Below are 14787 nucleotides of genomic sequence, written 5' to 3'. Positions count from 1 at the left end.
TCCATTTAGCAGAATGCCAGTCATAGCCCCAAAACTTCGAGACTGAAAGCATTATTTCTATTTTCTATGTAATTAATACATTGTTTTCAGCTTTTTCCTGAGCTCTTACATGCTTCAAAGTTAATAAACTGTATTTGAGTAGACTATAACTTCTGCAGATATTATACTTCTGAAATGTATTTTATGCCACAGGCACAGAGTAAAATCATCAGAGGTTTTTGCCTCCAATGCAACTGCTACAAAATTTTGAGCAACAGTTTTGTTTTGAGCTCTTAATGGACAGATTAATCTTGGCTGTCTGCACTTAGCTGTTAATTTGAGTGATGCCCAGGAAAGGAAATATCTAGTTGTATTTCAGAAATACTGTTGAAATTCTGGTCTATCTGACAGCAGCGAGGCTACCCAGGGGATAAATTTCAGTGCTTTTGGGTTTTTTTTCAGTAACAGGATATGTCGTTGACTAAACTGTTGGGCAGAACTGTTCCATCATAGATCTCACACTAGTATTTTCACTTATGTCCTCCTGAGTGTTGAAGGCCAGCATAGCCATACTGGGGCAACTGCTGGGAGGGGTTGCCGTTGTCTTCATTAAGGAGGGCAAGGAAGCCTCTGCCTGTCTGGAACTGAAGTATTTGTACCATGACAGAGATGCAATCTGATCAGCTATTTGCATCTTTCTTTCAGAGGCAGTCACTGAAGAGATCACAGAAAATGAATCCAATGTGTTTTGGGTTACAGATGAAGGCATGCAAGACTTCAGTTCTTTGTTTTGGTTTTGGCAAACTGCAATCAGCCAATATTGATGTTGCTGGTATATCAGTCAGCTGCCTTCTACCTTACTGGTCCTGTCTTGCTGGCAGTTGCATGCAGATGAAAGATGCTTGAAGGGCTCTCCATTACCCCCTTAGAAGCTCCAGCAGTTTTTTAGGAAAAAACATTCTCAAACTCATTCTGATGTTGAATAACAAAAATCATCCTTGCTACCCCTTTTGCTTGAAGTGAGCGCTGAAGGCTTACATGAGGTGATCCAACTGCATCTCAGTCGAAGAAGTGAAGAGGTTGAAATGCATCATCTCGCCTGCTGGAGACTTGAGTGTTTAGAGAGAGGGACAAGTGTCTGCTCTTGTTTGTCAGTGCAGGGATATTGCAGGTGCCTGGCTAGGGTGCTTCAGCTGGAAAGCAACCCAAATCACCTCCTCCCTCAGAGCCTTTTGCCCAGTCTCGCTTTTGGATACAGCTCATTGTTTCAACAACGAAGAAGGGAAGCATTTTCAAAGCAAGTATTAAGCACTGCTCTTCCTGAGCAGTACATAATTCATACAACAAACCAGCACTGAACTCTCCAGGAAAGAAGACAATGTAATGGCAAGGTTGTAAATTGCAGATCAAGGAAGCTCTATTCTAATACGAAATATCGTTGACCTACTGTGAGTACCTAGAGAAGTCACTTAAACTTTTGTTCTCAGTTTCTCGACACAGATAAACATAAAGATAATACAGCCACTTTTTCATAGGAGTATTTTGAACTTAGGCTTATTTTAGGATAATGCTTTGAAACTTGGAAGGAAAGAAATGCAAAAACTGCTATAATCTGTTATTACTCCAGCTTCACTTTTAAAAAAGGCCATCTACAATGTGTTCATTCTTTGCTAAACTCTGTTTTCTTGTTGTTTATATATTTGACAACCATAATTACTATAGCTCTAAATTGACAAAGATAGTCTATGAATATCTACAGACTGTAAAGGCGGTTTAAGTGTCTTGTTACTAATATTCTATTAGCAGAATTAGAGTTACAATAGATGCATTAGACCCCCCCCCCCCCCCCCGCATCCCCCCTGCCCCCACATGAAGAGGAACCATTCATTCAACAAGAAATAAACTGGAAGACTGAACTAATGGCTTGTGTACTATCTTATGCTGACAGACAATTATTTTTTTGGTAAATTACTGTTTAAATTATAAACAAAGAGAAATGAAATATTACTGCAAACCTTATTATTATTAAGTAACTGCCTTAGCGTCTTAATAGGTAACTCTTTTTTCCCTGGGTCAGATGGTTAAAAATTCAAGCACTAGGGAGAAATCCAGACACATTTAATTTATCAAAACTCCCTGACTTGCTCTCTGAGCATGGCTTTGGAACCTTGGCTGTGACATAACATATGTGGGATCCTGAACGTACTTGGAAGTTTAAAGATTTTGTGCCACGTTTTTGGAAAACAAGCTAGAAGGGTTACAGCCATCTTATGCTGACTACTTTCTGGCATTGCTGTTTGGAAGGCTGTTTATTCCCTTTTATTATTAATGATGTAGTGGAGACTTACATCCATCAGTGCAGCATTAATGTAGTTACTGCTCTCCCCATCTATTGTTATGAGGAAAGGCAGGCATCTGTCTGGAGGCAGAACATCCATACAGCGATTCTTTTCATGATTTCGTGGTAAAAGTGCTATGCTGCAGTCTTCTACACGCAGTGTCGGAGTCACCATATTTAAAGTCTTTCAAAAAGAGTAAACAATACAACAGAAAAATTAACACAGCAGTGAAAGCATCCCAAAATATTGAAGAATAGATCAGCTCAGCATTCAGTTTCAGTGGGAATCAACATGCAGAGAAATGAAAACACATCACAGTCAGCAGGGTTTGGAAGCAAAAAAATCCTGGAAGCATACAGATCAGAAAAATAACCTCAAACACAGCTGCAGAGTAACCTGCCTTCTGGAGAAAGGACAGAAGAAGGAGTCTAATGAAGTTCAATAAAGGCAAGTCTAAGGTCCTGCACCAGGGGAGGAATAACCCCAGCACGGGCTGGGGCTGGCCTGCTGGGGGGCAGCTCTGGGAGAAGGGCCTGGCAGTGCTGGGGGACAGCTGCCCATGGGCCAGCAGTGTGCCCTGGGGGCCAAGGCGGCCCACGGAGGCCTGGGGGGCATCTGGAGGAACGTGGCCAGCAGGTGGAGGGAGGTGATCCTGCCCCTCTGCTCTGCCCTGCTGAGGCCGCACCTGGAGCGCTGTGTCCAGTGCTGGGCTCCCCAGTTCAGGAGAGACAGGGAACCACTGGGGAGCGCCCAGCGGAGGGCTGCCAAGGGGATGATGAGGGGACTGGAGCTTCTCCCTTGTGAGGACAGGCTGGGAGAGCTGGGCCTGTTCAGCCTGGAGAAGACCGAGAGGGGATCTTATCAATGCACACAAATATCTTAAGGTTGAGTGTCAAGAGGACGAGCCCAGGCTCTTTTCAGCGGTGCCCAGCGACAGGACAAGGGGCAACGGGCACAAACTGCAGCACAGGCAGCTCCATCTGAATATGAGGAAGAACTTCTTTACCCTGAGGGTGACAGAGCAGTGGCACAGGCTGCCCAGAGAGGCTGTGGAGTCTCCTTCTCTGGAGACATTCAAAACCCGCCTGGACACGATCCTGTGCAACCTGCTGTAGGTGACCCTGCTTTAGCAGGGGGTTGGACCGGGTGATCTCCAGGGGTGCCTTCCAACCCTGACCATTCTGTGATTCTGTGAATCACCATACTTTCTTTGAGTAAAAAGAAGGTTTTGCTACCACCCCATTGCATTCTTTTATGATTTAGCATAATTCAATAGCAATTAGTGACAAGTTATTTTTCCTCTTTTGCCATCTTTCCCTCCCAGGCCTGGTCTAAAATTCACTTAAGCAGAAGTCTTTAGTATAGCTGAACTGTAGAGCTTCTAGGGTAATGCTCGTAACAGCTTACCCTAAATTCCTCTTTGATCTGGCTGGAGTTAGTTTGAGGATCCAGTTTATTCATTTCATAGTAAACAGACCTAACTTGAGAAGCTGGAATAGATGTGTCCCCACAAAGACAGGCTTCCAGGATAGCATCATGGATGAAAACATACTGTTCCTGGTAAAGCAATTAAAACAATTACTGACATAGAAAGCATATGCTATTAGTATTTTGGTAAATAAAAAAATTACAGCTAATACAGTTGCCACTAATTCTTTTTGACTACCAGCACTGAAGCAAGAGCAGAAGAAACAACAGCAGTTCATAAAACTTTATCCCTCTCATTTAGAAATTAATATACACGGATCGATTCAAACTAGTTACAAGTACAAACAGAAATGCAGTTACACTCCATAATAAAACTCAGAAGTTTCTCGTTTCCTCATTCCTCTGCACAGTTTGTTAGGTGCTATCACGTAACTGAGCCTCAACAAGATGTACTCTAAAACGAATCCTGCCCAGAGAGGCAACACTCATGATATTCCTTTTTTTGTAAAAAGCATGTTGAACCTTAAGTGCAGCACAACTGTGCATTTGTTTGGGCGGCTGTTCTTCAGGTTTGTGTGTGGATTATTTTATGCACATAATCGAATCCAGTAGATTAACAATACCTCAGTCTGCACCATGTTAACTCTCCGAGATCGAAGCTCTCTCACACAGTTGTATATGTCTACAACACCTTCTCTTTCTGCCATATCTAGCATGATGTCAATAACAATGAAGCATCCAGTTCTGCCAGCACCAGCGCTAAATTAAAAGAAGAATACAGTTAATGTTCAGCAGTGTACTGGGAGATGTAAAGTGTAAGGGTTCATCTCACAGGTACTTGATCATTGGGATGATGACTGAAACTGAGCCTTGCATTCAGGTGTTTGCAGGATTTCAGACTCCATTTTTCCATTCTTGTTTATATTTTAGATATTAAGTTATTGTGGCTAGAACTCCAGTGGCTTCAGCAACCTGTGTGGGGATTACACAGTACAGAAGATGCAAAAGTAGGTCCTGAGTTTAGTGGACAATGTAATGGAGAGATTTCTTTCCTACCTACCTGCAGTGAACAACCAGAGGGCCAGCGTTTGGTGGGCTTTTGGATTTGACCTGCCGTACAAATCCCAGCAGGCCTGTTGCATGGTATGGTACACCGTGGTCTGGCCAGCCAGTGAAGTGAAACTGCCGAATTTCTCGAATCTCATGAGCACCCCTCTATTCAAAAGACAAGAGTTGAAAAAGAAAAACAAGCTGGAATGTGAAAGAATATGGATGAGAGACATCGTAAGAATGTAACTTCAGAAGCCTGAGCCTTGCTGAAAAGCATCAACCCCCTACCAACACAATCTGCCCAGATTGCTGGAGAGCTTTCTCATAGCAGAAGAACAAGTTCAAAGGTTACATATCAACTGGTTTCAAAGCCTTACAACAAAATTGAGTAATTTAGCACCAGATTGGTTAGAAACTTCTAGCGATAACATAGATGCTCATCTCTATATTTAAGCACTAGCCTGGTTTGAAAACTGTGGCCTTAAGATGCATGCCATCATCACAGAACAGGTTAGCAGCAAGGCCATGAACATACAGCACAGATGATTTTTTTTTCCCACTGTTCTCCACAGGAGTTTTGCTGTTGACTTCAGGGAGCTATAGCTTTAGCATAATTTTTCTTATCATTTGTCTCCTTCATTGGTCTGAAAGAAACAGCTGAATACAAGAAACCTTTTTGCACCTCGTATCACAGGGACTGTGTCTGTAGCTCCCCACATGCTCACCTTTGAAGTGATTTGCCACAGTCTACAAAAACATGGATATGGTGAGACAGGTATGAATGAGAAGCTGATTGTGTAAGTAATTTCCCATGTGACTTTCTGGAGCAGTCCGGATATTAGATGTGTGGATGCTAAGTTTGATTTTCTTAGTGCTTCTATTTCCTCTTCCCCCTCTGAAAATATAGCTGCCAGTATTTTATTCTCATTAGAAATCCACAGAGCAGAGGCCATCATAGATATTTCATAAGCAAACAGCAAAATTATGACATATCATGTCTAGGCTGGACTAAATGTCAGCGATATTAATAACTGGTGGTTTATGGCTTTTCTCCTTAAAGATGTATTTTCTGTCTTGAGCTGGTTTGCATATAAAAGGTCTAATTCTCTCTGCACAATGAAGTAATATAAACTTCCTAATTTACAGCTAGTATGCAAGCTAAAAGAGTTTGGGATTTTCAATAGTTGAGAAATTTTGGCTGTGCCAGTGCTACACAACTGGAGTGGGCTTGGTGTATCTTGGGGTCCTGATGCTGTGACAGCTCAGGCTGGGGGTCTGTGGAGACTGGGCATCTGCTCAGAGGAATATCCACGCTCATCTCCCTCGGAAACTGCGACAGAAAAAGGCAGGCAAGGGAGAAGATGAAAAGCATATGTGACACTGGTGTAGACTGAGGAGGTCATACTGTTGCAACAGAAACGACCTTATATCCTAAAAAACAATTTTAAAACATATTGAAAACCAGAAAGAGAAAAAGTAATTTGCATTTTAAGACAGTCTAGCAAACACATTCAATTATAATTTGGTCTTTGTACTCTGGGGATTTTAGTGTGTTAGTTAACACATCTTTTTGCTACTGTAAGTAAGGCCTCCAGCTCTGTAAATAGCTGTGTGTAGGTGGGGTATCCATGTCCCAAACACTCTTATATTGCTCATAACAACTGCCCACAATCCCCCAAGAAACAAAGATCCCATACAAAAAAGCAATGCCATGACTATACAAACTGAGGACTGAAACAAGTACCCCACACAAATTCTTCATGCTGTATGTAGCCTTGATTTTCACGTAATCTACAAAAAGTTAAGTACAAAATAATGTGCCCAGCTGTTGTGCAGATCAGGATATATCCTGCATATCTTGTGCATTCATTTTGAAAATGCAGTCTCTTATGCTGACTGCATTTTTGTGTATTGTTGGTAACACTCAGTTACTTAGAAAAGGTTTTGCATATAGGGTACTTTTATAATAAGTTTGTTTATTATACCTAGAAAGGAATGATTTTCATGTCTGTAGCTTTCCTGCTGGTTTTTAAACCCAAAATAGCAACACAACTGCATGAAACATAAAAGTATATGCTCAGGTTGGAAAGGCTGTATTTTTTACTATTTTTTTTCCAGCTGAAACAAACAGAAAATAGTTTACATTGCTAACAAACCCTAGGATGTTAAAATTGCTACAAATACTTATGGTGCTGCTCTGTTACTACCCGAGTAATTTGTCTGAGTGAACTGCTGTGTTGTAAAGGAACTGCTCCAAAGCAACTGCTTATGCACACAACATAAAGTGTATCTAGGAAGTGGTCCTCAGAATCAGAATGTAATTTTGGGTTCAATTTTCTTAGCATTATCCTTCTACTCCTCAATAATTACCAAATAGCCATTTAAAAAAAGAAAAAAAATATGGTTGATTTACCTACAAACAAATCAACTTATAAATTGCATTTTAGGAGCAGATGTGAGATGTTCACCCACAAATAGGAAAAGATGGTCAGAAGAGACCTCTGGAGGTCTCCAGCACAACCTCTCATTCAAGAGTGGGTCTATGGCCAACACTAGATCTGTCTAGCTGGGCCCTGATGACCTCCAAGAATGGAGATTCCACAACTTTTCTGGGTAACCTGCTCCAGCACTGAACTACCCTCCTCCTGAAGGAGTTCTTTCACTGCAAGCCTTCCATGCTGCAACTTCTTGGCCATTGGCCCTTCTTTCGCCCTTCACTACCGCTGAGAACATGGTGCCTCTGATGTTCTAAACATCTCTGAAGTAGTTGCAGGCTGCAATTACATCTTCTTTACCCTTTCTCCTCATCTCTACCACACTGAACAAGTCCAGTTCTCTTAATCTCCCCTTTTAGCTCATATGACCTACATCCGTAATCAGCTTGGATGTCAGATATGTCCCAGGATTTCACAGCTTGTACTGACACATGGGTTTAGTCCACCTAAAGCACAGAACTTTGTGTCTTCCCTTGTTGAATTACTACAGTTTCTGTTGGCCAAATCTTCAAGTCCTTTGGTACTGAGGCTCCAATGTTCAGCGTTTCAACAACATCCTTCACTTAGTGTTACCTGCAGATTCAGTCAGGGTGCACTCTGTCTCATCATGCAGCTTGTCTTAGAAAGGCTGAAAAGTATCAGTCCCAGTAGATCAGAAATATAAATTTGAGCGAATTATGGTGGAAGAGATGTACAGACTTGACCTTCCAGTACCATTGGAAGAGTTAAAAAATATGGAAAATAGAGTAAAAACAAATGTACTTTACTCAAACTACACTGACACTGCCTTTAGAGGCTTACTGAAAAACTACCAACTATTAAAAAGCAGTGTCTAAATGAAATCTTTTCAGATGGAGATTTTTTTAAAGAAATAAAATGTTTAGTGCCTTTTATCTCTAGCTGTTCTAATGCACTTATTCAAGACAGCTTGGTTATGTTCAACTGTAAAATCCTCTAGGTTTTTTTTTCCAGTCTCAGTTAAGAAGTGAAAAGCTAACATCAAAGCACGGACTTAAAATCTGCAGAATAGAAATCAACCAGTGCTTCATCTACTTCAAAGTGTAGCCACCTTTTCTTATCTGTTTATTAAAAATATCTAAATGCAAGGAAACAACAGGCATGAGTGAATTCGATGTACAATATGTATAGTGGTAAACATGATACAATATTTCAGTTCATTCAGACCACACAATTCTATTATCATTACCCTCAGGTTGCTGTATTGATGCATATTTAAGTATTAGTTTGAAGAATAAACCAGAAAAAACCATAATTCCTTGGTTACTGTGGATGTATGTACAGAGAGCCTGTTGGGTTGTCTTTTTGGCAGTTGCATCTACCTGGGTGCAAGATTCTTTAATGCTAAAGTTTATGTTCCTCAAAACCATAACTGAATACTGTTTCATCATTACAGAGAACCAGTATATCACAGGTACTGCAACTAAATCAAAAGGAGCCTTCTAAGCTAATTAGTTGAAAATCTACTCATGATAATACTGAACATTACTTCAGTGCACCATTAGGAATATTAAGTCTTCCAAAGTGGCCCTTTCCTTGTTGTTCTGCAACTCAAATGAGTCTTGATACATACAATTAAAACATTTCTGTTCTTTAATGAATTCTGAATAAAACCCCTGAACTGACACAAAATGCATGACACCCTTCAGCGTTGACTGACCCTGCTTGTTCTCATTTTCAGTTAGTATCTTATTTGTTAATTGTATGCTGTCCATAGATTGCAAGCTGTTCAGGAGAGCTACAAGATCTAGTAAGCATCAAACAAATACATGGCATTATTCTAATAAACAGTAATACAACACACTGATTGGAACTCTCCATATAAAGACGGAATCCACATGAAAAGTGAAGGTGCCTTGAGAAGAAAATTAGTTTGTTACAACTATGTCTCTGCTGATGAGGAACACACAAGCCCAACGGATAACAGTATTGTCCACCACGGACTTCTGAATAATGGTGCATACAGTCTTTGTCACAGACAGAAAATGATTGTGGAGAACCTAAGATGGGAAAACAGCACAAATGTGTTTTTCAATTGATTGCTGGGAGGAAGGTTTCGATTTCTCCTAGCAAAGGAACAACAATTTTTCTAACTCAGGCAGGGGCCAACAGTGATGGAAAGTGCAGAAAGGCTGATATATTTAAAGAAAAGCAGTTTACCATAAGAGGGCAGTAGCCGTTTACCCAAAAAATAGCTACATAACTGTGATGTTGGGCAAAAGATTTAACTTTCCTATGTTGAATCTGTAGGAAAGTTACTTAGGCAGATACCATTCTCTTTAAGAAAACCGAATTTGGAAACTTACCTTTTCTACTGCAAATGTTCGAATCACATATTCAGCCAGGAGCTCTGTTTCTATTAGGGTAACTTTAATGTCTTTATATATCTCTGTGTCATCTGGCCAGTATTTGCAGCATTTGACCTTTAAAAAATACAAAAGAAATTACGGTTTATTTATTTTAGAAGGTTCATGCTGAATCCATTCTGTATTCTGTGCAATGATTTCTGTTTTAAAATGCAATCATGTGCAAAACCGTCACATTTTCTGCATGTGGAAATGATTTATGTTTAAGGAACATTGCCTCTTCTTTTTTTAAGACAGCTTTCAGAGTTGCAGGTGAGATTTGTGTTGTGGTTAGTGAGGTAAGGCAAATACATATGGAGCACAAGGGTTATTTATACCCTGCACAGCTCCGAGAAACTGTTCCTTTGCTGTGCTTTCCAAGGCAGGGTGTGCCCAGAGGGACAACTACCACCAGAAGGTTTTTTTCCCCAACCTCTATCTGGTCATTTGTCTCAAAAATGTCTTCCTACCTCCTAAAATGAAAACATGCTTTTCAGACAGGAAGGATATTCTCTACTGTTAGCAAAGTATCTGTTTTCTCAGATTAACTTTCCAAAGGAACTGATGAGAGGTCAAGTGGCAAAACTCAACACTTGAAGTCAAGAGATGAGTTTTATGTCTGAGCTTTAACACCAATTCACTAGATGACCCCAAACATTATGGATGGGATTCATCTCACTTAACTCAAACTAAGATGAGTCGGATGAATGCCTTCTAGAGGTGCTGTTATTTTTTTTATTTATGAAGAGTCTAGATGACTGCCTTTGCCTAGGTGTTTGGCTTCTTGAAGGCTAAGGCTAGGTGGAATGAATTTCCCTTTCCTCCATACTGATATCAGCAGGCTTCTGGACCTCCTGTGCGTTCTTGGCAAATTTGTCCTGGGAGATGGAGATACAATTAAGCTGGGTTTTTTTAACTGTATTTCAGATTTTCCAAGCCCTTGTGTGGTCTAGATGGAATGGACTTCAATGTTTAACATTTTCAAATTTGTGCTATTATTCTCCTATTTTTTGAAGTGGGTGGTTGTGGGGACTGTACATGATGATGTAGATAGCTGACAGACTGAAGAATTTTCTCCTCCTTCCCATTTGTGTGAACAAGGCGATGGGCGGGAGAGCTAACATATTACTTACATATCTCTCTTTTATTCTGCTCTATCATGGTAATAGCTACACTATCACCACTGCATCTGGCCATCGTCCAGTAGTGCAGTACGTGCTAGGAGTAGCATCTGTTATACATCTGCTGCATGGAATGGTTTCTCTCTTTCACTGAAGGGAAAACTTAAAATGCATCTTTTAATACATGCAAATCTACTGGTTTACTTAAATATACAGTTAAATGGGTTGGGTAAAAAACCCAAACCCTTCAAATATTCAATGGAAAACTGATAGAAAAAAAAATGTCACAAGTGGTAGAGTATTTCTCAAACCTGTTTTCAAGCCAAAATATTTGGATCACTATCGTGTCTAGCCTTGAGCAAAAGGTAAAACTGATGAACGTGTGTATAAGCATACAATGAAAACTGTAATGCATGATTCAGATGATTTATTTATACATACTCCATGTTCAGTATACAAAAGATTTTGCAGGCAAACCTTGTCCTGTCAGACTGGAGTACCTTCCTCACAATTTGTATCACCTCAGTGATGTAGCTGATAATCATGTACAACCCCTCTTTACTGTCTGAACAGATGATAGGTCTTGCCACATCAAAGTAGTAACATAGGCTGATACAATAAAGTTTGTTGGGGCAGCGTCAGTAGTTCTGACACTTTTTTCTGACTCTTCAGCATGATAAAATTTAAATCTGAACAGAACTGAGTTGAAGGACTGGAAAAAAACAGCCCCACATCAGGATCCTCTTCAGAGAAAAAGAGTAGCCTGGTCATAAACCTTGGCTCCCAGCCACAAAATTATAGAAGCATCCTAATAGCTTATTCCTGCTTACACAGCTGATGGAAAGCTCCTAGAGCAGAGCTGAAGTTCAGGTTTTTAATTTACTTCTCTATGCTTGTCTTCAGACCTAGTAACCTTATTAGTATTGGCTAAGAAAAATTCTTTATATTCTTCACAATTCATCCTGTATTAAGCATGGTTTTGGGACAAGTGGCAAACACCAGGTTATACAGTTCCCTTCCACAGCGAGAGGCTTGGGGCTGGGACACCAAACAGACCTTGCAGGGCTCAGAACTCCTGTTCCAGGAGTAAGGGTAGCAAGACTGCTCCCCCCGCCATGTCCACCAGCCAGCTAGCTGACAGGGTGTCAGTGTGGATGAGAAGGTTTCCAGCAGCCAAGAACCAGTCCCAGGGTGCCTAACTGACAGCATCTCTGGCAAATGTGTATTCACCTCCAAAGCATATCTACCAGTTGTAAGCAATGAACAACCATTTCAAAAGCATTAAACATTGCTGCAAGCATTTAAGTACTTGCTGCTGCTATGTATTGTTGCATCTACTTGATATTTAGTCAGATTTTACCTTGTTTGGATGTATTTACAAAAATCCTCTAATAGAAGCTAAGTGAAAAAATTTGAATGCTCATTGTTTTGTCCGTGTTAAAATCCCTTAGACCAGCAAATGGACCCTCTTATAGTCATTGCTGGGAACTCTCTGAAATGGGGTTTTCCTACCTATGGCTAAGATGATTTTTCAACTCCCCATGCAGAATAAGGCAATTCACACTGCCTCTGGACTGCAGCAGCCCACTGACAACCCCATCTCTGCAGTCAATTCCCTTTTCCTGCCTGCTGACTTATCCTTTCCGTAGCTGGAAGCTGAACCACACGAAGACAGGCCAATGCACGTAGGAAGGGAGCAGCTGCGGTGGTGATCCTAGTCACAGCACTACTGATCAGCACGCCTCTTTGTTGCTAACTTTAGCCTTGTTTCTTTCTGATGGGTGCCTGCCATCCTCAAAACAGCTCTAGTTTAGTAAAATAAACAACCAGGGAAAAAACCGCCAACCCTGGCTGAATTAAATTGCTCAGCCTTGAAGGAAAACATGCCTGTTTCTAACTTGGTAAGTCTAGACAGCCTGGATTATGACTAAGAACTAGGGACATTTAGAAAGACCAATTTAGAAGAGCACACTCCCCATCTTCTTATGCCTTAACTGTTGGATCTGCTTCCACTCCTTTTATAAACTTTAGTTAAGATGATCCAGTGGAATAATTAGGGAAGCATTGGGGGATGCTGCACAGACGTTACAGCCTTTTGTGCCTCATGCAGCTTGGGCCCGCTGGGGATTTCTTACTCTGCTGCACAGGGGATTTTGGTCACGGAGCAGACTGGAGCTGAGTAGAAGGATCCATGACAACACAATTTCCTGAAAACTCTCCCAAGTGGAATAGGGGCTGTAACAGCCATGGGAACAGTGCCAGAGCCACAGTCAGAGCCACAGACGAACACTAAATGATTCACTCACTGGGAGAGGGAAAAAAAGCCAAATCAAATGGATTTTTTATTATTATTATTTCTTATTAATCCAGGATTCTTTCCTACTTTTGGCTCTTGTTCTGCAGTGCTGCTGCACGTGCTGAGCTCTAGACATGGGGACTCTGTGGCTCCTGATGAGCCAAAAGTTAAGTAAATGCTCAAAGACCAGTCTCCTACCTCCTCCAGGACCTCTCAGATAAATGCAGAGGTGTCTTCAAGACAGGAGTAGATTAAATAGTGTAAATCAAAACCACACTTAGAAATGTTTATTGGATCAGGGCCTTTATTTGTACAAGGAAAGAGAATTGCAAAAAAATAGAATATGGTTTTACTCATCAAATACGAGAAACACTGCTGGTAACATATGTTTGTTCATTTTTTCTTTTTAGCACAGCTTTAGCTACTGTAACTTGATGAATCTCTTTCCCTTTTTATAAACATTTGATACATGTTTTAGAAAAAACCTGCTAACAGAAGGTTTAGCTAAATAATTGATACATGAATCCAGAACTGAATATTAAATGCATTAGATTTTTCCTTGCGCAGTTGCTACCATAACAGTAAATATCCTCCACAACGTAAAAACCTAATTTTGAAATCTCATCTGAGCAGAACTATAATTAAGAGTTTGTTCAGATATGCCCCACATTTATATCCCAACAATGTGCCAAAAAATACAGATGTTCATCACAAGATGAGATAAAAGGGTGATTGCCAGAGACATAACAAAAATGCTCTGGTTTAATCTATTCATCCCAAGGTACACTGTCCAATTGTTCCAAACATGTTCATTTTACTAATAATTTTAGAAGTCTGGAGAAGATTATTACCTACTTCCACCCCCTAGCTCCATCCCCCAGCATAACAGTCTAACGTGAGAAACTAAGAATTAAAAATTAAGGTGGAAAGTTGTTGTTGCTGCTTCTAAATATAACAAACAATGTAGGCCGTGGATAGCTAATGAACACAAATTGTGACTTCTGAAGCTGTATATTTAGTCATTTGGCAATGTGACACATCTAGCCAAAGGCAGTATGAAAGCCAGGACAGTAATTCATTTACTTAAGAGGTTTGGAGTAGAAGAACTATTACAGAATTAACATGTGAGCTAGCTGTGAAATATACTTTGTAGTGAGTACAGAACAGTTTAAATAACATCGGTTATTCTAAGTTTATTTCCTTCAATTCTGAAATATTCTTAGCAAAACGGTGATACAACTGGCTATGTACTGCATAGATTGTAATGATGGCAAGTCAGACATAAATTCTAAAGTGAAACCTCTAGGATATACAATGAAATAGGCGACCAAGCTCACTGGTGAAAATTTTAAACAGATTCGACAGATATAACTAGGATGACATCAAATACTTTTATTTTGCTGACTTGAAGTAAAAGGACATCCAATAATTGAAAGTATTTTTATCTAAATACTTTTCAAACAAAAAATGTACTGTGATTTAAGATCATTTTATATGTTATAAAACAACCTTTGACAGAAGAGAAAATTCAGTATTTCTTTGTTTCATTTTCTCTGTTTGCTTTTGAGCAAGTCAGTTAATTGATTTGTACCTTATTTTACAGTTTTTTAAAAGAGGTATGGAAGGGTATTGAGAAATAGAACATTTAAGATACTGTTTGGCACTATCAGATGAATGGGTCTGTATAAACACAGACAGAAGTCTTTATGTGGTTCA

At 40.1% G+C, this 14787-nt stretch overlaps 1 protein-coding gene across 9 annotated transcripts in view; it reads right to left on the bottom strand.

The window, feature by feature from the left end:
• PTPRM (protein tyrosine phosphatase receptor type M) overlaps positions 1–14787 on the bottom strand; it is a 482101-nt gene that overhangs the window by 12659 nt on the left and 454655 nt on the right. For all 9 annotated transcript variants that reach the window (XM_055799826.1, XM_055799827.1, XM_055799831.1 and 6 more), the window contains 5 exons: positions 9616–9732; positions 4807–4961; positions 4370–4505; positions 3726–3875; positions 2328–2501 (listed from right to left, as the gene is read on the bottom strand). In XM_055799826.1, coding sequence (XP_055655801.1) covers positions 2328–2501; positions 3726–3875; positions 4370–4505; positions 4807–4961; positions 9616–9732 — 732 coding nt within the window. The remainder of the gene's footprint in view (positions 1–2327; positions 2502–3725; positions 3876–4369; positions 4506–4806; positions 4962–9615; positions 9733–14787) is intronic.

The sequence above is a fragment of the Falco peregrinus genome, chromosome 3 (assembly GCF_023634155.1).
Source record: "Falco peregrinus isolate bFalPer1 chromosome 3, bFalPer1.pri, whole genome shotgun sequence".
Classification (NCBI taxonomy): Eukaryota; Metazoa; Chordata; class Aves; order Falconiformes; family Falconidae; genus Falco; species Falco peregrinus.
The sequence above is the reverse complement of the archived record's forward strand: the minus strand, read 5'-3'. Positions and strand labels throughout refer to the sequence as shown.